Source organism: Sapajus apella, unplaced genomic scaffold, assembly GCF_009761245.1.
Source record: "Sapajus apella isolate SASKATOON/1434 unplaced genomic scaffold, GSC_monkey_1.0 scaffold158, whole genome shotgun sequence".
NCBI lineage: Eukaryota > Metazoa > Chordata > Mammalia > Primates > Cebidae > Sapajus > Sapajus apella.
This window is the reverse complement of record NW_022437098.1, coordinates 1,588,117-1,611,100: the sequence shown is the minus strand read 5'-3', so window position 1 is coordinate 1,611,100 and position 22,984 is coordinate 1,588,117. Positions and strand designations below refer to the sequence as shown.

General features: G+C 35.2%; 1 protein-coding gene across 10 annotated transcripts in view; it reads right to left on the bottom strand.

The window, feature by feature from the left end:
- The window catches only part of ERCC6L2 (ERCC excision repair 6 like 2), a 197,074-nt gene that overhangs the window by 126,026 nt on the left and 48,064 nt on the right, over window positions 1-22,984 (bottom strand). For 6 of the 10 annotated variants that reach the window (XM_032266354.1, XM_032266361.1, XM_032266360.1 and 3 more), the window contains 4 exons: window positions 20,004-20,126; window positions 10,142-10,335; window positions 1,514-1,675; window positions 906-1,113 (listed from right to left, as the gene is read on the bottom strand). In XM_032266354.1, coding sequence (XP_032122245.1) covers window positions 906-1,113; window positions 1,514-1,675; window positions 10,142-10,335; window positions 20,004-20,126 — 687 coding nt within the window. Of the gene's footprint in view, window positions 1-905; window positions 1,114-1,513; window positions 1,676-9,532; window positions 9,825-10,141; window positions 10,336-10,704; window positions 12,404-20,003; window positions 20,127-22,984 lie in introns of those variants that run through there. The other 4 variants (XM_032266357.1, XM_032266355.1, XM_032266358.1 and 1 more) reach the window with 4 other exon arrangements.

Genomic DNA, 22,984 nt, shown 5'->3' with positions numbered 1-22,984 from the left:
AAAAGAAGACCACTATATTTAAAAAACATATATTCTTAAAGTCCACTCCTCATATTTTCTTAAACAATTTAACAACACAGTTTTCCTACAAATTCTAAAAGTTAGGTTAGTTGTCTAACTGCAAATAGCATTCTACAAGAAACAGACCTATCTATTTTTTAAAAAGCTATTAATCACACTGGTCCTACAGCTAGAATTAAGGTACCAAAGAATACCCTGTGTGGTGGACAACAGACAGTATGGGAAGGACAAAGTGTGAACAGAAAGCACATTGCAGAGAAAAGCTCTTCCTTCTTTATTGGGAAAAATTCTATCAAAAGTTTTGATGAGGGCGGTGTGGTGGCTCATGCCTGTAATACCACTACTTTGGGAGGGTGAGGTAGGTGGATCACCTGAGGTCAGGAGTTCAAGACCAGCCTGGACAACATAGTGAAACCCTGTCTCTACTAAAAACACACACAAAAAATTAGCCAGGCATTGTGGTGGCTCCCGTCTGTAATCCCAGCTACTTGAGAGGCTGAAGCAGGAGAATCACTTGAACTCGGGAGGTGGAAATTGCAGTGAGCTGAGATCACACCACTGCACTCCAGCCTGGGCAACAGAGCCAGACTCTGTCTCAAAAAAAAAACAAAAAAACAAACAAACAATTTTTTGTTAGGAAATGAGTTTAATGTATATTAATAATAAACCTGTTAGCAGTTTAGTAAAGTCAGTAAGGAGAACGACTGAGCTCTACCAATGGTTTCTGAAACTCTACATGTAACAATTTTTTTCCATACAGAGTAAAAGGCAAAAACTATATTCATAAACTACCACAGGAGACAGACTTTTTCTTAAAAAGAAAAAAATAAAATAAAATAAAAATATGACCAGAAATTAATAATATACACAAATGCGGTTCTTACCCGGTCTTCCTTCTTAGGCAGCTGATCCTTGATAAGAGTCTTGGTGCGCCTGAGAAACCAACCAGACATCTTTTTGGCAAGTCTTTGCATGGCCTTTCGGCCAGTGGCTAGTTCTCTCTTGGTTGCTGTGTGTCTCTGACCATGTTCTACTGGGTCAGAAAACTGCTTCTTGAAGTAGGAGTTGCTCCCTAAAAGACCTGGCACAGCCCTTTATGAAGACAATAAGAAAAATGTGAGGGCTTTATTACCTAAAAAGAAAAACATTGACTTCTTGCTTCTAAGAGATATACTACATTACTTGACTACTAATGGTAACAAAAACGAAAGCCAAGAAAACAGAATGTTCTTTCTTTATGACAGTTTCAGGTTATGACTATAACATGAGGATGAGATTGGCACTTAGCACGCATATTTACTTCAGTGACCAGGAGTAATAAATAAAAAGATAGGTTTTCATAGGGCTCTCTACTCTATATACATTGAGGGTCCAACACATCTAAAAATAGACAAACGACTGTTTTGTTTGTTTGGACACTAATATTTAGCAAACAAGACAGTATTCAGCTGAAGTACTATCAAATAATTTTTTTTAAAGTGTTTTCCCTCACCAGTCCATAACACACCACAGCTCCTTCATGTTGTTTTGAAGAATGGTTCCAGTGAGGCCGATGCGGACATTACATTTCAAAGCTTTCATAACTTCTGTTACTCTGGCTTTTGGATTCTTGATTCTATGAGCTTCATCCACAATGACAGCTGACCATTCCAAACTATAAAGTAAGAAAAAAGAAGGTTATGGTTGAGAAAACTTCCTCTCTCAGTCCATAGAATTTTTAGAGAGTAGCTTTCTCCATCAAAGTTTTTTTCCTTTTTCCTCTTTGATGATTCCATTGGATTCTTGCCTAGTCAGTTAAATGGTCACAGTCTTGGACAGTCCACAAAAATAAAATGCATAGAGAAGATAAAAGGGTATAGACATTCTTTAAAGATGGTAAAAAGAAAAATTTCATTTAAACATCACTGAAATGACAATAAAGGATTTTTAAAAATTACCTTATTTGAATTAAACCAGAAAAACAAATATAAAAGAAATAAAACTTGCAACATTAAATCTGAATGAAAAATATCAATATAAACTCATGATTTTTAAAAGCTGTATTACATAGCCCTGTCCACTAAGACACTTTAGAACTGACTGCTACCCCAGCAGCAATGAGCACCCATAGTGGTCTCTTCACCAAAAGGAACTAGAGCCTCATGGAAAAATGGAGAACAGTTGATTTCAGGCATGTGTGGGGGAACACTGAACTGCGGGAAGGCACAGATGTATGCAAATACAAATGCAAATATATCCAAAGAACAGAGATGCCAGCCTAATCGGAATATTTGAGCATCATTAAGAATATTAACTACAATTGAATATAAAATATTGAATAAACAAAAATCCAGGAGTTCTATGAAAAATGAATTTAGACCCTTACTTCACATCACACATGAAAATTAACTAAAAACAGATCATAGACCTAAATATAAACTAAAACTTTTAAAACACAGGAAAAAAACAATGGTTGACTCTGGATTAGGCACATATTTCTTAGATATGACACAAAATTTGTAGTCAATTAAAAATAATGTGGTAAGTTGGACTTCATCAAAGTTAAAAACTTTTGCTCTTCCAATGACACCATTAAAAAAATAAAAAGACATGCTACAGACTGGGCAGAAATATTTGCAAATCATAATCTGATAAAGAACTTATATACAGAATATATAAAGAATTATTACAACTGGGCTGGGCACAGTGGCTCACACCTATAATCCAGAACTTTGGGACGCCAAGGCGGGCACAGATCGTGAGGTCAGGAGATCAAGACCACCCTGGCCAACATGGTGAAACGCTGTCTCTACTAAAAATACAAAATTAGCTGGGCGTGGTGGCGCCTGCCTGTAATCCCAGCTACTCGACAGGCTGAGGCAGATGAATCACTTGCACCAGGGAGTCAGAGGTTGCAGTGAACCAAGGTCACACCACTGCACTCCAGGCTGGTGACAGAGACAGACTCCATTCAAAAAACAAAACAAAACAAAAACAACAACACAGAATTATTACAAGTCAACAAAATTTTAAAAACCCAATTAAAACATAAGCAAAAGATTCGAACAGACATTTTATGAAACAGATGGCAAATAAGTACATGAAAATATTCTCAACATCTTATTAGAGAACTGCAAATTAAAACTAGAATGGCTATGATAAAAATGATTAAAAATATCAAGTGTTAAGAAGGATGTGGAGAAACTAGAATCCTTATACACTGCTTTTGGGAAAGCACAGCAACTATTCTAAAATAGTTGGCAGTTTCTTAAAAAGTTAAACATACTGAGTGTAAGACCTCACAATTCCATTCCTATGTATCCATCCAAGAAAAATGAAAACTTGGGTGCAAAGACTTGTGTGTGAATGTTCACAGCAGCATAGTTGTATAGCCATAAACTGGAAACAATTCAAATGTTCATCAACTGGTGAAAGGGCAAAATACAGAACAGCCATATAACAGTACCATGCAGCAATAAAAAGGAACAAACTACTGAAAGGTACCACAATATAAATGAACTTCAAAAATATCATGTTAAGTGAAAGAAGCCAGACGCCAAAGGCTTTATACTGAATGGCTCCATTTATATCAAATGTCCATAAAGGCAAATCTATAGAGGGAGAAAGCACATCAGTGGTTGCTAGGGGCTGGAGATGGGAGCAGGGACTGACTACAGACAAATAACTTTCTGAGGTGATGGAAATGTTCTACACCTAGATTGTGGTAATACTTGCACAACTTTTAAAATTTATGAAAAATCATTCTAAGTTACAAGAGTACATTTTATGTCAACTATACTTAAATAATGCCCAAATCCATAGCGATATTCACAAAAAAAAAAAAAGGGCGGGGGGGGGAAGAAAGAAAGGAGGAGAGGGTAAGAAATTTTGCCACCACTGTAGATGACCATTACACTAACTTCCTACTCCAAAAATTGGTCATTAAAGCAAAAGAATCAAGCATTCACCTTGCTTTTTTAAAGTCAAATTTGTAGTTAATTCCTAATGAATGGAGAAAGCTTTCCTTTACAGGAGAATACCACTAACAGATAGAAAAGAAATAATAAAACTAGAAAAATATTATTTTGCCAAACCTAGTAAAGTAACTGATTCAGACAAGAATAATTTGTGTATGCTAACACTACTAAGTAAAAGGATTCAGGGATACCAGAATATTTAAATAGTGGCAAAGTAGCACTCCACAGATTATCTGCTCATTATAAAGGGAGAAACATATCTTTACAATGGAGAGATCTGATGATGGTAACCTCCTTAACCTGTGGGACAAACTTGGCATGACTGACAGTCGAACAACCTGACATTAATACTTCCTGAAGTGATGTAATATGAAGTCCACAACATCACTTATGAAGCATTCTTGCCAAAAATGTTTAATCTGAATCTATTTAAGCCTTTGGGCCAAAACTACCTTACTAAAATACAAATGACAGATGAATGTATCTTGAGAAAGTAATCAGACGAATCCAATATATGAGATATCCTAAAAGACATCTAACTGGCCTGGTCCCCTCAAAAAGTCATATAATTAAAAAGTAAAAGTTGGAAAAATGATGTATACGGGAAGAAAATAAACAGACTTAGCCAAATTCTTCATCTGAACCTTTACTGAATCCTGCTTTATACATATTAGATATTAAAGGTGTTTTGAAAATAACTGAGGAAATTTTAATTGTTATTAATTTTCTCATGTGTGACAGTGATATTGTGATATGACAACAAATATCACCAGTTTTAGGAAATCCACGCTAAAAAACTTAAAGATGTTGTGTTTTATGCAACTTGCTGAAATGATTCATTACCTCCCCTATACACAAAGACACAGACACACACACACGTTTACATACATTAACTTATATTTTGCCAACATTTAAAAAAAAATACACACACACACACACACACACACACACACACACACACACCCCTATTGAATCTAGATGGTGAGAATATGGGTGGTTGTTCATGTACCATTAAATTTTCTATAGGTTTCATCATTTTCTTAATATAAAGCTGAAAAAAGGTAGAAGCCTCAAGAACAAAGAGAGGAAGAAATAGCAAAAATTCTAGAAGCTGAAAAGAACACGGACAAGATGACTTACAAAAGCAGAGACTACAGTATCCTATGTCAAGAGTGAAAAAAGCCAAGAAGCAATCTAATTCATATTATTTAGTTCTGGAAAAGCTAAGAATGGGTGGCCCCCAATGTCTCTGGAAATTGGAGTCATGTACATTCAATAATAGTCTGTTTAAGAATCCTCCCACTGCACAAAGTAGATGGGCCAGGTCATCTGACAGCAGGCCAGAGAAGGGCAAAACACAGCAAAATCCTCGTTTTCCTTAAGAAGAAATCAACAGATGATGCTGAAAACTAAAGAAAAATTTAACAGTTGCAGCATAAACATGTTCTATAGCAGTAAGGAGGTAAAGAAAACAAAGATCAGTGAGCGTTGAGGTAAAGGCAATTGGGGGGCAGTGAACTGCAGTTTTTCACTAAAAGCCTTTTATCATATTTAGCTCTTTAAATCACATACATACATAGCTCTGACAAAAACTGAAATAAAGAAAAAAACATAACAGCAATAAGAAAAAAGCCATAGCTCCTTATGTTACATAGCACGTTTATCCCCTCCGTGGACTATCCATGGTAAGTGCAGAGCACCAGCCTCACAAAAACAACTTAGTATTTGCTCAGGTAAAATATTAATTATTTTAAATATTTGCCAAACACAAAATAAAGGCATTTGAACTAATAAATACAACTAAATATAACAAAAATCGTAAGCTTTTGATTCTTCTAATCTTATAAATATATGATTTATAGTTATATAATTCTACTTCAGAATTCTTGTTTAATATTTATAAGAATCACAGAAAAAACGGCAACCTAACAAACATTTATTTGGCAACTCTTATATGCTATAAGTGTAATAAGCACTGAGATACAGAAATTAAAAATACAAATCTCCTCATCAAAGAGCCTAAGGAGACAGGTAAGAAATAATTAAAATATGCCTGATGCTATGATACATGAATTTATTACATTTATTTAACAGCAAAACATCTTTCGGGGTGGTATAGTATATTGGTTAAAAGCCTAAGGTCTGGCCAGGCATGGTGGCTCCCACCTGTAATCCCAGCGCTTTGGGAGGCCAAGATTGGAAGATCACTTGAGTCCAGAAGTTTGGGATCAACCTGGGCAACAGAGGGAGACTCTGTCTCTACCAAAAAAAACAAAAACAAAAACAAAACAAGAAAAAAACATTTTCCACGCATGGTGGTGCATTCCTGTAGTCCCACTGCCTGGAAGACCGAGGTGGGAAACTGAGGCTGCGCTGAGCGGTGACAGCACCACTGCACTCCAGCCTAGGCAAGAGAGCAAGACCCCATCTCAAAAACAAAACAAAATCTGAGGTCTGGCAGTAGATAATCAATGTTCAAACCTCACATCCTCTTAGTTGTGGAGGCCTAGGAAAATTATGTTAACCTCTCCATGCCTCAGATTAGTCTGTCTTCTCTCAGGATCCATGAAATAGTAACAGGCTAATTTATTAGCTTATAAGTTTGCTTTATAAGATTAAATCCCAGACCTTACAAAAATGGTAGCTCTAAATCCAACTTTACCAATAATTGTACTCAAAGTGAACGGTCTACATATCCCAAATAAAAGGCGAAGATTATCTGAATGGATGAACAGGCAAGACTGCACTATAAGAGACTCACTCCAAATATTAAGAACAAATGTACTGAAATAAAAACACGAAAAGCTATTCACATGCAGTAAGCATAAGACTCAGCATAAGACAGCAGTTATTATTCATATAGGCAAAAACTGGAGACAATTTAAATATCCATCAACTGGTGAATAGATAAAATATGGGATAGCCATATAACAATACCATTCAGCAATAAAAAGGAGCAAACTACTGAAATGTACCAAAATATGGCTATGCTAATATCAGATAAAAGATCAAGATAAGAGATATTATTAGAAATAAATAGTTACTTTTTAAAAAAGATACAAGGATCAATTCATCAGGAAAAATAACAACCATAAATGCATGTACACCTCATAAAAGAACTTCAAAATACTAAATTAAATGCTGACAGAAGTGAAAGGAGAAATAAATATATCTACAATTATAACTGAAAATTTCAACTCTCCTCTCTCAGATACTATAAGTCAACCTAAAAGGAAATCAACAAAGATAGAAAACACGTAAACAATACTTTAACCAATCTAGTCTTACTGACATTTATAGAACACTACACCCAATAACTGCAGAAAAAACATTTTTCCAAGTGCACATGGATCAGAAAAATGTAAATTACAAGATACTACTACACACCTACTAAAACAGCTAAACAAAAAGACTGACAATACCAAATATTGCTGAGAATATGAAGCACTGAACTCTCTCACATATTGCTAACTGAAGTAAAACCACTGTGGAAAATGGTTTGGCAGTTTCTTCTAAAGCTAAACCTACAGTTAACCATACAATCCAGAAATTCTACTCCACGAGAAATGAAAACATACGTCCAAAAGAGGCTTACACACAAATATCCCTTGAAGTTGTATCTATAATAATCAAAAACTGGAAAACCCCAAAATCTATCCTCAGATGGATGGGTAACAAAATGTGCATACTGACAAGATGAATACAATGCAACATTAAGAAAGAACAATCACTGATATACTCCATAATGTGAATGAATCTCAAAAACCATGCTAAACAAAAGATGCCACACACAGAAGGGTGCTTCCTGTGTAATACCATTGACATGCTCCGTAACAGCTTAAACTCATCTATAGTGACAGCAATCAAAATCAGTAGTTGCCCAAGGTGAAGGCTGGGGAAAGGCTACTGTAAAGAAGTAAAAGCTCTGAGATGATAAAAATGCTTCTATCTTGTTTGGGATAGTGGTTACACTCATCTGTCAAACCTAGGAGTCAAGTATACTACTGCTCGTGGCCAAATCCAGCCCATGGCCATGTTTGTATGGTCAGCAAGCTAAGAGTAGTTTTTACATTTTAAAGTGTCATAAAAAAGAAGAATATGCAGCCAAGGCCGTATGTGGCCCAAAAGCCTAAGATATTCACTGCCTGGTCCTTTACAGAAAAAGTACACCAATCCCTGGTCAAGATTCATCAAACTGTATACTTGAAATGGTATAATTATTGTATACAAATTAAATCTCGCTAAAGGTGATTTTAATAAAACTCTCCAGCTGGGCTTGAGGAGCTAGTTTTCACAAAGACAGGTTTAATTTATCGTCTGTCATTTTCCAGATGGGCCAATTTACCCAAAGCCACATAGCTAATGAGTAACTTTTTTTACTCTTTGTTTTGTGCTTATAAAATCTGAGACAACTATCAACTGTCGTTCTTCATTTTTATCCTACGCCAAATCATTTTAATGCTGATGTGAAAGTATCGCCTTAAAAAATAACCTGGTTTTCTAAGCTTCGGTTGACTTCGGGGGAATATCATGAATCCTTCATTAGCAATAGTTCAAACAGAGTATAACTATAACGTTTAAACATTTTAAAGACTTATTAGATAACCGTTTCTAATGCCACACTTTAATCTTCATCTAAATGGTATAAATTGTATCCCTGTAGAGAAATTACGCTACAAGCAGATGAAGTTAATGAGTTTACCAAGGCCCAGCCTGCTGCTGGCACAACTATGAAGAGTTCTGACCTCACTATCATGGTGCCTTGAGCAGACTACTATAAAAGCCTGGCATTGGTTTCCTAGGGCAACCAAAATAAAATACCACAGACTCGATGGCTTAAAACAACCAAATTTTATTTCCTCACAATCCTGGAAGCTAGAATTTCAAGAGCAAGGTGTCGGCAAATTTGGCTTCTCCTGAGGCCTCTCCCCTTGGCTTGCAAGATGACTGCCTTCTTGCTGTGTCCTCAAGTCCTTTTCTTTGTAACGTGTGTGTGTCCTTGCTGTTTCTTTCTCTTCATGTAAGGATACCAGTCATACTGGACCCAGGCCCCACCCAATCAGCCTCGGTTTCAATCACCTCTTTAAAACTTAATCAAAGAGATCTGTCTCTAAACACAGTTACGTTCTGAAGTACTGGGGCTGAGACCTACACACAGAAATTGTGGAAGGGGAATTGAGGTGAAGTGACACAATTCAGCACATAACAAGCCTCTTAACTGGTTTTTCTCCATTCAGCGTGTCTCTCCTCTATCTGCTAACATGGCAGCTAGGGTACTTACAAAGTACAAATCTGATCATTTTTATCCTGTCTGTAATCTGGTGACAACAATGTAAGGGGCACTCTGTTGCTCTCAGGATAAAGATCAAAATCCTCAAAGTACCTTCCAATACTCTCTATAATCTATTCCCTGCCATATTACTGGTGTTGCCTCTTGGCCACTTCTCTCTCACACTCTGCGCTGCAGTGGTTCTCTGCATGTGTGTGTGTATTTCTTGCCACTCTACATTCACAACAGGCTCTCATAATTAAAATAACTCATGAAAATCACTGACCTAGTTCAGAGGCACTGTCTGCATAAAAGGCTGTACATGAGACTTAGGACAAGTCTTATCATTCTTTAACAATCATTGCTTGAAGAGGTATCCTGTATTCAGTGTACGGAACAGAGTAAGAAATTCTAGAAAACCTAACGCAGGTTTTTCCTTCTCAAAGAATAAGTTATTATGAACTAAATATTTCAATAATTCTAAAAGGAAATTAACTCAAGCAAAGGAATAATGAGAGTATAATAATCACAGTATAGGCTGGGGACGATGGCTCACACCTGTAATCCTAGCATTTTGGGAGGCTGAGGTGGGCGGACTGCCTAAGCTCAGGAGTTTGAGACCAGCCTGGGCAACATGGTGAAACTCCATCTCTAATAAAAACTCAAAAAGTTAGCCAGGCGTCATGACGTGCGCCTGTAGTCCCAGCTACTCGGGAGGCTGAGGCATGAGAATTGCCTGAACCTGGGAGGTGGAGGCTGCAGTGAACCAAGATCTCGCCACTACACTCCAGCCTAGAGAGAGCAAGACTCTGTCTCAAAAAATAACAATTAATAATAATAATATAAAGGGATGGAAGCAGAAAATTAATACAATCATTCCCATTATTCTCATTACCTGTTAAGTTCATCCAGGCATAAGCGCAATGTTTCATAAGTTGTTAGAGCAATTTCACATTTCCTCTGCTTTACACGAATTAGTTCATTATCTTTTCTGTTTCCATGTAAAATAGCGACTCTGAAATATCCCCAGGTGTCCAATTCATCCTTCCAGTTGTAGAGGACAGAAAGAGGAGCAACTATTAAGAACATCTAAAAGAAGAATTAAAAAAGTTTGATGTTTTTTAAAAACTGAAAAAGAATCCCACTGTGAAATCCAGAATATCAGTATCAGTAGTTCTCTTCTTTAATTTTGACACTCTAATTAGTAACAGTAAACACAGCAGAGTGACTAGCTATATATGGACATAGGAAATTCTCAACAAATACTTTGCTGTTTAATTAGCTTTTTATCAGGACAAAATAGACAACTAACCTTACTCAAAGAAACAGGTATTTTTTAATTTCCCCCTACTAAAAAGGCATTGAGAAATAAGGGAGAAGTAACTTTCCAAAAGACACAGAAGAATAAAACAGGGATTCCAATAATAAATTCAGGGGCCAAGTGGGTAATGTACATACACAAGCAGGCCATGTGTTCTTCTGGAAATATATGGTCTCCTGGAGCTCTCTTTCCTTTTGCATTTTCCTAGTCCATTTCCTCTCTCCCTCTCTCAGATAATCTAAGTTAAAGAACTGGAAAATTCACTGGAAAACTGAAGCAATCAGAAGAAAACTGGATGAACTTCTCTCAGTATTGTATCAATAACCTAACTATATTCATTTCCATATATTTTGCCCTCCCACCTGTTACCATGGGTAGGCTGTTCATGTTCTTCTCCAAAGACAACCCCTGAATTTATACGGTGGCTCCCATTCCTTCTTGCCAACCTAAAGTCAATGCTGCAGATACTGCCCCCAATCTCCCTACCTGATTAACTTTTCCATTTCAATGAACCACATCATCTATGGGCAAAGATGTTAGAATATTTCCCAGGGTTAAAAAAAAAAAATCCAAAAAACAAAAATTAAAAAAAAAGAAAAAAAACTCTTCTCCTTAACCCAACATCTCTCTCTAGCTATTACCTCATTACTCTCCCTGTAACAAAGATCCTCAAGAGTTATCAACACTTAACTCTCCTGTTTGTTCTCTCTTGAACTCAGGCAAATGGGACTTCTGCCCGAATAATGCCTCCTATGAAATCAGTCCATCTGAGGATTACCAACGTATCTCTGGTTATTACCCATATTCATGTACCTTTACTGTACTAACCCAGAATCCTGCTGTCATCAACCATTTTAACTTTGTAATGTTTTTATTTCTCCCTGTTACCACTATCCCTAGCCTGTTATGTTTGATAGGGTTACCAGCACGTTTCTTTTCTAAAGTTTTATACTTGATCTACTTGCTAGAGATGAACCAATTAAACACACTGAAAAAATTCAATTTAACAAAGAAATAATACAATACTGCTCTAAATTCTGCTCTGTTTTCTGTGAAATATTTCATCTAGGCCATTTGTCAGCTCTAAAAAGTGAAATCTGTGACTGCATTTTGGAAAGAGAAAGAAGATCAACAAGCAGAATGTGAGAGTTCCTTTTTTACAACCCATCAACAAGCATATGTAAGCACTTCCTTATCATACATGACTCATCTCAAGTATTTCTGTCCTTCGGGCAAAAGTTTATCCTATAATTTCCATTTTTCTTCAACTTTCAAATATAAAATTAGGCCTCCAAGTACTAAGTCCTTACAGTGTCTCCCTTTGATTTGTTTGTTACTACAAGACGAAAATGCTAGGTGCAATTCCATCTGAGCACTCCTAGTACTTTTTCACTTGCGAGACCATTCATCAATGGTGCCAATGACTCCAAAGAGTCCCGACATCTGTCCTACGATTCCAGAAGATGTTTAAAAATTAAGGTGGCAACATAATTTTTGATATTTCTACAAACATTATTAGTCTTAAAAATTATGAAAGCTGAAATAATGGTTCAAAAATTCATTTTAGTAGTGAAAGATGTCAGAGAACTGGGTTATGTTATTATGTAGAGGCCAGGGGAAGTACGTAAGAACTTAGCATTTCCTACCATCTAATAAATAACACTGCATTTAATAAGTCTTTTTTTCAGCAAATGATGCCAAAACAATAAAATGGAAAGCAGTGTCCAACTGCTAAGTCACGACATACAAAGCAACTCTGGGAGCTACATCTCTAATCCAGGTACTAACCAGGTCCGACCCTGTCTATCTTCCAAGAACAGACGAGATGTGTTGTGTTCAGGGTGTTATTGCTGTAGACATAGGGGTAGGGTGATCATTCTTATTCTGAAGCTAAAATACAATTTTATAACCGGATCTAAAATTAACACAAATAAAATTAAAATTCACTTGCTTAAATATTATTAAAACTAACAGAAGCTAGGTTAAATAGTACAATTAGAGAATATTGAGTTATTTGTATTTTTCAATAAATCTAGCTCAATGATTAAGGGGTATTCTATCAAATTTGATTCCTCATGCACTATGGCATAGAAAAATGATGTGGTGTGGACTGCGATGAGATACTGAAAGATTAATGTGTGATAATTTTTGTGGGACAATTAGTAATAGTATTAATAACAACTAACATAACAATTATTGAGCACTTACCATGTGCCAAGGGCTTTAGAAGTAGTTTACAGAAATCAACTCAGGGACTTTACACAGAAACAGATGAGGAAAACTGAGGTACAGAGATATTAAACAATACATTCAAGGTCATACTGCTATTAAGTGGCAAAGTTAAGTATTTGAACCCAGGTCTAATTCTAAAACTCTTAACTATCATAACACATCATGTTAGCACCTTCAATCAAAAGTCTATGTCCCTGGATGTATAACTTTCTTATTTACCACTGTAACTTCAGAACTTCATAGAGTACTTGGAAAACAAAAGGTGTTCAATAGGTAAATGAATAAATAAAACCATTCATGTCAATGCTAAGTTAGGAATAATAATGTATGTTCGGAGAACAGTGACAGATCAGTAGAGGCGAAACAAAGGTTCCACATGAGAAGAAGTCTGATATCAAAATGAAAAATAAATTGTGCCTTTACAGAAAAATTACAGAACGTAAAATTGGAATCTGCTAGAAAACTCAAAGTTCTAAAATAAAAAAATTTTTTATTTATCTCTGCACTCTTAACTCTCTTTGGTATGCTGTGATTATTTAATATATAGAAATTTCAGTTTAGAATGCACTGTAGTCAGGAGCCCTTCCAAATGCTTTTTACAAAAACGACATAATAATACCAAAACTTGATATTCTATCAAAACAGAAAGTTATAAACCATATCAATAAATATCAAATCTTACAATTAAAAAAGAGAAGTAAACAAGAACTATTAAGAATGGAAATGACAAGCAAAGTTAACTATAAATTCAACACAATATTAACTAATAATTCAGCAAGTGTTTAGGAGAAATTTGAGAAAATGAATTTTTCCTAAGTTGAGAAAACTTGAGGAGAAACTATGGAATAATAAATTATAAAGCTAATATAACTAAAACTGTTTAGCACTGGAAGAGAAAGGAAAAAATAAATAATTAGGACAGAATAATATGTCTAGAAATAGGCTTTAATTTTACACCAAAGTGGCCTTTCAAATCACTGTGGAAAAGCGGGCTTACTCGATAAATGACATTAAGATAACTGGCTAACCATTTGAGAAAAATAAAATTGGATTACTAGACACCTACAACAAATTCTAGCTGAAACAAAGATACAAAGGTTTAAAATAAAATCACACATATTATAAAAGAATCATGAGTGAATTTATTTATAATTTTAGAGTACAAAAGGCTTTTCTAGGCAAACATAAAACCCAGAAACTATAAAAACCAATACATGTAACTACCTAAAAAATTTAAAAATCAATACTTAATTCAAAGCTGACTCTATGTGAGGAAGAAATATTTTCAAAACATATAATGAACAAAAAATTAAATTCCAGGATATATCGTTAAGGACTATTAATCAAGGACCATGATTAAAAACAAGAATTAGATTTAAAAATAGCTTTTAAGCATCTGAATAGCTACAGCTACACCCACAATTAAAGAAATGTAAATCAAAGCAAGATAAAAATTTAAACCTCTCAGGAAGTCACAAATTTATGTTTGCTAATACCTAGTGCAAATGAAAAGGTGGAAACAGATATTCTTATACACCACTGTTGGGATATGGAGTGATTTAACTCCAGCTATCAAAACGTAATCCCCTAAATCCAGTTCTACCTACTATACAACTCCAGTACTAAGAATTTATCCTACCGCTATTATTGCAAAAGTTGTCCAGATACAGGTATAAGGATGCCAAACACTGTTATGTTCTCACTCATAGGTGGTGTTGAACAACGAGAACACGTGGACTCAGGGAGAGGAGCATCACACACTGGGGAAAGTAGGCGGGGGTAGGAGGGAGACAGTGAGGGGTGGAGAGGCAGGGGAGGGTGGGGAGGGATAACACGGGGAGAAATGCCAGGTATAGTATGCACCTTAAGTAAAATAAATAAAAAAAAAGAAAAAGAAAAAGGATGTCTACAGTGATATCGTGTGCATAATCCTCTTGGCACATACGAAGAATTAAAAAAATAGTGTATAGTAAATAAAATAATTATAAAATATTTTTGTTCAATTGTCACTGAAATTGCTACTGATACTGGTATTGTGATTGCTACAAATCTCTTCCTCTTCCACATTAATTATGAATTTTACTTAGAATCTCTAAAGTTTTATCATGCAAGGTAGTAACATTTTATAATAAATTTACTGATTCATAAAAACTGAATTCCAATCAAAACTTAACAGCCGAAATCTAAAGAACCATTCCAAAAATCAATCTTTAAAATGTAGAGCTTGTGTATTTTCCTTTAAGAATTTATTCCTTGGGATTTGTCAGGGGGAAATATGGGAGGAACAGCGGGGGGTGGGGAGTTGGGGAGAGAGAGAGCATGGGGAGAAATGCCAGATATAGGTGATGAGGAGGAAGGCAGCAAATCACACTGCCATGTGTGTACCTATGCAACAATCTTGCATGTTCTTCACATGTACCCCAAAACCTAAAATGCAATTTAAAAAAAAGAAAAAAAGAAAAAGAATGTATTCTTGGCAAAAAACATTCATGCATTCTTAGATGATTTATTCACACTTGAAAAGTTTTAAAATATATATGAGATATATCATATCACACACACAGGCCTGAAATCCACCACTCCTTAATTTGTAATACTCAGTTCATTAAAGGACTTTTTTCAAAGTTTCAACATTAGTTTTTCAGAATTTGATTGTAATTTTGGCATTAGCAAATAAATATAAAAAAATTTATTTCTTCTGTATTTCGTAAACGTCTTTTTAAAATGTACATTGTTTTAAAAGAACCAATATAAATTTATCTTTTGAAGATTTCAAAGTTATCGTCTTTGTATTTGCTTCTGGAAAATACTGTAGAATGTTACTGGTGATTCCATTAAAAACTCTGGGCCGGGTGCGGTGGCTCATGCCTGTAACCCAGCACTTCAGGAGGCCGAGGCGGACAGATCACGAGGTCAGGAGATCAAGACCATCCTGGCCAACATGGTGAAACCCCATCTCTACTACAAATATAAAATTAGCTGGGCGTGGTGGCACGCACCTGTAGTCCCAGCTACTCAGGAGGCTGAGGCAGGAAAATCACTTGAACCCAGGAGGTGGACGTTGTAGTGAGCCAAGATCATGCATTTTAGCCTGGTGACAGAGTGAGATTTCGTTTCAAAAAAAAAAAAAAAAAAAAAAAAAACCTCTGAATTCCAGTTCAAATGACTAACTCAATACATGTTTGTGTGGATGCCAATGAAACAAAAGAAGAAACATAATAAATCCATAATAGTGCTCGAATGCCTGGAAGGCTAGTACCAGCAGGTCCTAACAGTGCAGGAGCAGATGAGAACTGGCGCACTTGAAGAACTGAGCAATCCAGCCTACATCTCTGAAAGCGAAAACTCCCTCTGTCATCCCTCACTAAAAAATTTACTTTTCTTAGAAGGAACCTAAAAACAACAACAAGCAAAATAAAACTCAACAAAGCAACTAAGGTAGTTGGAAAGACTGAGTCAAGAAAAATAATGACCAAGTAATTTTAAGAAGGAAAAGTTACCCCAGTCATTTGCTTCAAAGAAGTTGATTCTACCATCAGTACGCAACTTTCCCTACACAAAGTACTGTATATATTTTTTGAACGCAAAACTTATTTGGAGGAATTCTATGGTAAGTGTTAGAGCTCACAGAAATTTTTGAATTTCATCTATTTAAAAAGTTCTTAATACTTCCATACAATTAAAAAAAATCCTTTCCAAGGAAAAAAGTTGGGATGACATTGAATTCTCACCTGCAATATGGAGTGACAGAAGATAATAAAATCAGTTTGGTCATTATAAAAGAAAATTTTGAATTTAAAATTCTGTAGGCAGATAAGCCTATAGACAAATATGAGAGCAATGTACAAGCACATAAAATTTACTCTCTCTATATATATATATTTTTTCTGAGACAGAGTCACACTCTGTCACCCAAGCTGGAGTGCAGTGGCACAATCATGGCTCACTGCAGCCTCAACCTCCTGGGCTCAAGAGATCGTCCTACCTCCTCCTCCTGAGTAGTTGGGACTACAGGCACAAACCACCATGGCCAACCTCTGAAGAATTAACTGAAGATGTTAAGCAAAAGTTGGTATGAACATAAAGAAAAATAAACTGAAAGTCATAATGAGAAAACTGAATAAATTTCTTTCCAGATCCAACTACTCAAACAGAAAAAAAGAAAATAATAACTATTAAACGATTTAACAATGCAATTAACAAACATGATAAAACAGAAATACATAGACCCATGTGACCATGATTAGAAAGCATGCACCATGTAAGCAACATTTTAAAACAAGAGAGACCACACAATGCAGAACATCAAAGCATAAAAAACTTGACCATGGATTTAAGCACAAAGAAAAAACTATCAAGGCAGTTATCTGATGCAAAAAAACTAAAAATCATCAAAAAGGGCTGAGCCCTCCCATCATCCTGTGCCACAAGAATAGCTATTCACTAGAAAATTTTAAAACTTCTATTTTAAATAGTACTTGGGTAAAAGAAAAATAAATATTGGGGCCACAGATAATTTAGAAAAGCCTAATGAAAAGACTGCATATTAAAAACTATAGAACACAGCCAAACCTGAAAGGAGCTTTTTTTTTTTGAGACAGGGTCTTCTCCGTTGCCCAGGCTGGAGTGCAGTGGTATGATCATGGCTCACTGCAGCCTAGAACTCCCGGGCTCATGTGATTCTCTCACCTGTGCCTCCCCAGTAGCTGGAACCACAGCACACACTACCACACTGAGCTAACTGTTGTATTTTTTATTTTCTGTAAAGATAGGGTCTCCTTATGGTGCTCAGGCTGATCTCAAATTCCTGGGTTCAAGTGATCCTCCTGCTTCAGCCTCCCAAAGTGCTGGGATTACAGGCATGAGCAACCATGCCGGGCCCAAAGAAATACTTATAGCTTTAAGCTAATTTATTAGAATACAAAAAGTCTGAAAATAAATAAATTAATTGAGAAATCAGCTGAAGAATATAAATATCAATGTACATTATAACAAGCAATGTACAGTTGTCCCTCCATATCTGTAGGTTTCACATCACTGGATTCAACTAACTACAAATTGAAATACAAAAAAAATTCCATCTGCACTAAACATGTACACAGACCTTGTCATTATTTCCTAAACAATACAATATAAAAGTTAATTATGCAGACTTTACATTGCACTAAGTAAACAACAGATGATTTAAAGTATACAGAAGATATGAATAGGTTATATGCAAATACACTATTTTATATCAAGGACTTGAGAATCCACACATTTTGGTATCCAAGAGAGGTCCTGGAACCAATTCCCCATGGATACCAAGAAACAGCTCTCTCTCTCTCTCTCTCTCTCTCTCTGTGTGTGTGTGTGTGTGTGTGTGTGTGTGTGTGTGTGTGTGATACATCTCATATGCATACATACATACACACACACACACATACATATAATATACACATACATATAAAGAGAAAAGAAGGAAGGAGAGGAATTAGTGTCAACTAAGGTAACCATTATTAGCATATTTTACCACATCATCAAATGAGTATCTTTGTTAATTTTCTTTCATTCTTGTTCTTTATTTTTATTTATTTATTTATTTTGAGACAGAGGTCTCACTTTATTGCCCTGGCTAGAGTGCAGTGGTGCAAACATGGCTCATTGCGGCCTCAACCTCCCCAGGCTCAGGTGATCCTCCCACCTCAGCCTCTGAAGTACGTGGGACTACTGGCACACACCACCACACCTGACTGACTTTTTGTATTTTTAGTAGGAAGAGGTTTTGACATGTTGCCCAAGCTGGTCTTTAACTCCTGGCTCAAGCAATCCACCTTCCCTGGCCTCCCAAAGTGCTGGGATTACAGGCATGAACCACTGTGCCTGGCCCATTCTTGTCCTGTACTTTAAAATACTACTTTCCCCTCTTTCTCTGTCCTGTCTGCTGTCACAGTGGCATACAAAACATACACGGGCTCTGTAGTGACATTTAGAACCAGGGAACAACTGAACCCAGAGCTAGAAACAGTACTTGAGCTCTTGAATACATAAAATACATTAAGAACCATTATTTAGGATCACACTGAAACTGATACTCAGGATGCATTTATGCTATTAAAAAATTGCAGCAAATCACACTGCTATGTGTGTACCTATGCAACAATCTTGAATGTTCTTCACATGCACCCCAAAACCTAAAATGCAATTAAAAAAATAATAAAAATAAATAAAAATAAAAAATAATAAAAATAAATTAAGAAAATTTAAAATGATAGCAATTATATCTTAAGCCAGTACTTCTGAAAAGTTTGCACTGAAATGGTCCTTATGATAGCCAAGAGTAAACTTGGACTTCTCAGCAATCTTATGTATAAGACTTGTATAAAAGAATCTGTTTTAAAACTTGTGGTAATTCATTACCAAATACAATAAAGATTTCATAAAATCACTTCATCTTTATTCCTGTCTGGTTTCCTGGATGCTGAGGATAATATTTTTTAAAAAGACATGTTAAGTATAATATACTTTTTTTATATTTCATTGCTTTATTAGAAATCTTTTTTGTAAGATAAACAGCAATGTACATTATCCTCTCTTGGATACCAAAATGTGTGGATTCTCAAGTCCTTGTATATATAACATATTTATGAACACACATTTATAATGGAGAAAAGTATGGATATGAATAGTATTCACAGTCACATGAGCAGAGGCAAAAATAAGTACAGAACTAGTCTTTTTGATTCCAACTTTCCTGTATTGGTAGAATATATTTCATATTTTTTGGATGCAATTAGTCAGCTAGGCAACTTGAAATAAGTCGATGATGTACTTTTGTTACCAACATCTATAACCATCTCCTTTTCATTCTCACATGAATAAAAAACAATATAATGAAGCCTTCAATTAACTTTACATATACATTCATAGAAATTTAACAAATCAACCTAAGTAAATCATGTAAATCCAGCCAAGCAACCAATTAAAACCCCAAAGCAAAATCAAGCTGAAATTCTATTTTGCCATTATGAGAGTCAATCAAATTTAACTTAAGGATAAAATTGATAATCTTTCAAACTAGGCCTATCTAACAAATATTTTAATAACGTCTTTAAATTCTTACATTTTAAAATTTATACTAATAAATTTTAATGTGTATATTTAAATATTTCTATGTGTTTTTGTAATACCAGCATCATGAGTAGACTATTTCTAGAGATTTTACCTTTTTTGCTGTAGAAGAAGAGGGTTCCTTTTTCATACTTCTTAGTAAAAACTCTGGCATGTTATTTTCAATATCCTCACGAGTTCCCTTTTTATGCAAAACTGCAGCCAGAAATGAAATAACCTGAGAAAAAAAGACTTTTTCAATCGCTGTGTATAATGTATCATGACGTATAAAATTTCACTGCTTACATGACTATCCAATAAGTGACAAAATATGTACAAAGGGATTTGTTGAGGGGAAAATTAACATGAAATGTTAGTACTGATTTTCTTTATTTGTAACAACGTTTTTTACCCTTGTAAACAAACAAAAATCCTCATATTGCCATCTTTTCCATGAAAGCTTCTACCTACCCAATGGATTCTTTCTTAATTCCATCACTTGAGACACTATCTTCTTATTTGTTTCTAACCATGGAAACTATCTCTTCATATCGTCTATTAGAATAAACTGTATACATTCCTGTTTCCATGTAGAAAAGAAACTACTTAAAGGGGATAATATTTGGTCCACAAATTTGTACACTTCTATTATCTAATAAATACAGGTGAAATGGCAAAATGTTATTTTAAGATAGACTAATTCATTAATATATACAACATTTTGAGTAACAGCTGGTCTCCAAAAATTAAATGAGAAAAACAGAAAACAAGGAATCATAACCTCCTGTAATAAAGAGCAAGAAATACTGAATTGATTAGACTGATTCAAATATTGGCTCTGATTGCTTGGCTGCTATTGAGAGCTTGGGCAAGGTAGTTAACCTCCCTGAATAATATCTGTAAAAATGGTAAAAAAATAATATTAGCAGGGTTGTTTTAAAAATTGAGAAGAAAGGTATATGAGGTATCCAAGTGGGAGAAAATAATTGATCATTACCTTACAAAATAAAGTATATAAGAAGAAAACTATATAATTCAAAAAACTGAGAGAATTAGAAAAACTATAGAAAAAAAGTATACTTAATAAGGGTGTGGATACCTATAATCTGAATCCCAAGTGATAGAAGGAAATAAATGATACAGGAGAAGTATCTGAAGAAATAACAGCTGAAAACTTAACTGATTTTAAAAATCAAGCCACAGATTCAAGATCTTCTTCTAAGAACCAAAACCAAAACAAAATGAAAACCAAAAACTAACAAAAAAACACAAGCAGGTGCTTCACTGAAACAACCTGAGACGGAAAATGTTAAAAGCAGTCAGAAGGAAAAACAGATTATCTACAAAAAAGCAACAACTGGTCTGGCCATGGTGGCTCACACGTGTAATCCCAGCACTTTGGGAAGCCAAGGCAGGTAGATCATTTGAGCCCAGGAATTCAAGACTAGCCTGGGCAACATGGCAAAATCCCATCTCTACAAAAACTACAAAAATTAGCTGGGTACAGGTGGTTCATGCCCATATTCCCAAGCTACTTGGAAGGCTGAAGTAGGAGAACTGCTTGAGCCCAGGGCAATGAGGCTGCAGCGAGTCATGATTGCACCACTGCACTCCAGCCGGGGCAACATGGCAAGACCCTGTCTCAAAATAAAAAAATAAAAACATACACAAATAGACAAGTAGCTGACCTTGCAGCAAAAACAATGGGAAATACTATACAATAGAATATTTTCAAAGTGCTAATAAAAGCAACCTAGATTTTTACATCTACTGACGATATTCAAGAATGAAGGGTAAAGATTCTCAGACAATCAAAAAGCAAGCCAATTCATCACCGCAAAAGCCACACTAAAGAAAGTAACTAAAGAACGTTTTCGGGCACAAGGAAAATGATACTAAACAGAAGATCAGTGACACAGGGAAAAAATTTAGAGCAACAAAAACGATAAATGTATACAAAATATATATATTAATTGACATTATCAAACAATAAAGTTTCACTGAAATCAAGTAACAGAAGAATTAAAAGCTATGGCAACAAACATATTAGTCGAAAGGAACACAAGTGTAGTTATAATATTCTGAGGTCACTATGCTGTCAGGAGGAAATTAAAGTACTAATTTATGTTAGATTACGATAAATCAATGATATCTGTCGTAATCTCTAAGGGTAACCACTAATAAAAGAATAAAAAAAGGTGTACCTAATAAAAGGAGATAATAAAGTAATATGAATCTCCAAAAGGACACACAAAAAGTAGGAAAATCAGGACATGGAATAAATAAAAAGCAAATAGTAAAATACTAAGTTTAAAGCCAAATATACTAGAAAGCACTTTATGTGGAAATGGACTAAATAGTCTAAGCAAAAGATAAAGATTGTCAGACAAATAAAATATATTTCCTTGCCATTTACAAGAAAAACATCTAAAAAAGACAAGGGATACAGTTCTAATTCAAAAATGAAAATAATAGACCATGTAAACAAAAATCAAAGAAAATTCAATACAGCTATATTCATATCAGATATATATGCTGAGGTAAAAATCATGAAATTAAAAAGGCACGCTTTAACTTAATATTGATAATAAAATTAGTTCACTTGGAAATTTTAAGAAGTCTAAATGTATCAAGAAAGAAAGAAATATTTACTGAAATAAAAGTAGACAAGTCTACAAGCACAATGGCAGACTTAAAAATAACTCAGCAGGAACAAACAAAATAATTAGTAAAAATACAGATTTTAATAAAATGATTGTCAAACTTGACCTAATGAACATTGCTAAAACACTGCACACTACTGCAAAGCAGTTTCATTTTAAGTACACATGCAATATTTACCAAAGTTGACATATGCGCAGGGCACGGTGGCTCACACCTGTAATCCCAGCACTCTGGGAGGCTGAGGCAGGCGGATCGCCTGAGACCAGAAGTTTGAGACCAGCCTGGCTAACATCGTGAAACCATGTTTCTAGTAAAAATACAAAAAAATTAGCCAGGCATGGTGGTGTGCGCCCATAATCCCAGCCCATAATCCCGGCTGAGGTAGGAGAATTGCTTGAACTCGGGAGCGGAGGTTGAAGTGAGCTGAGATCA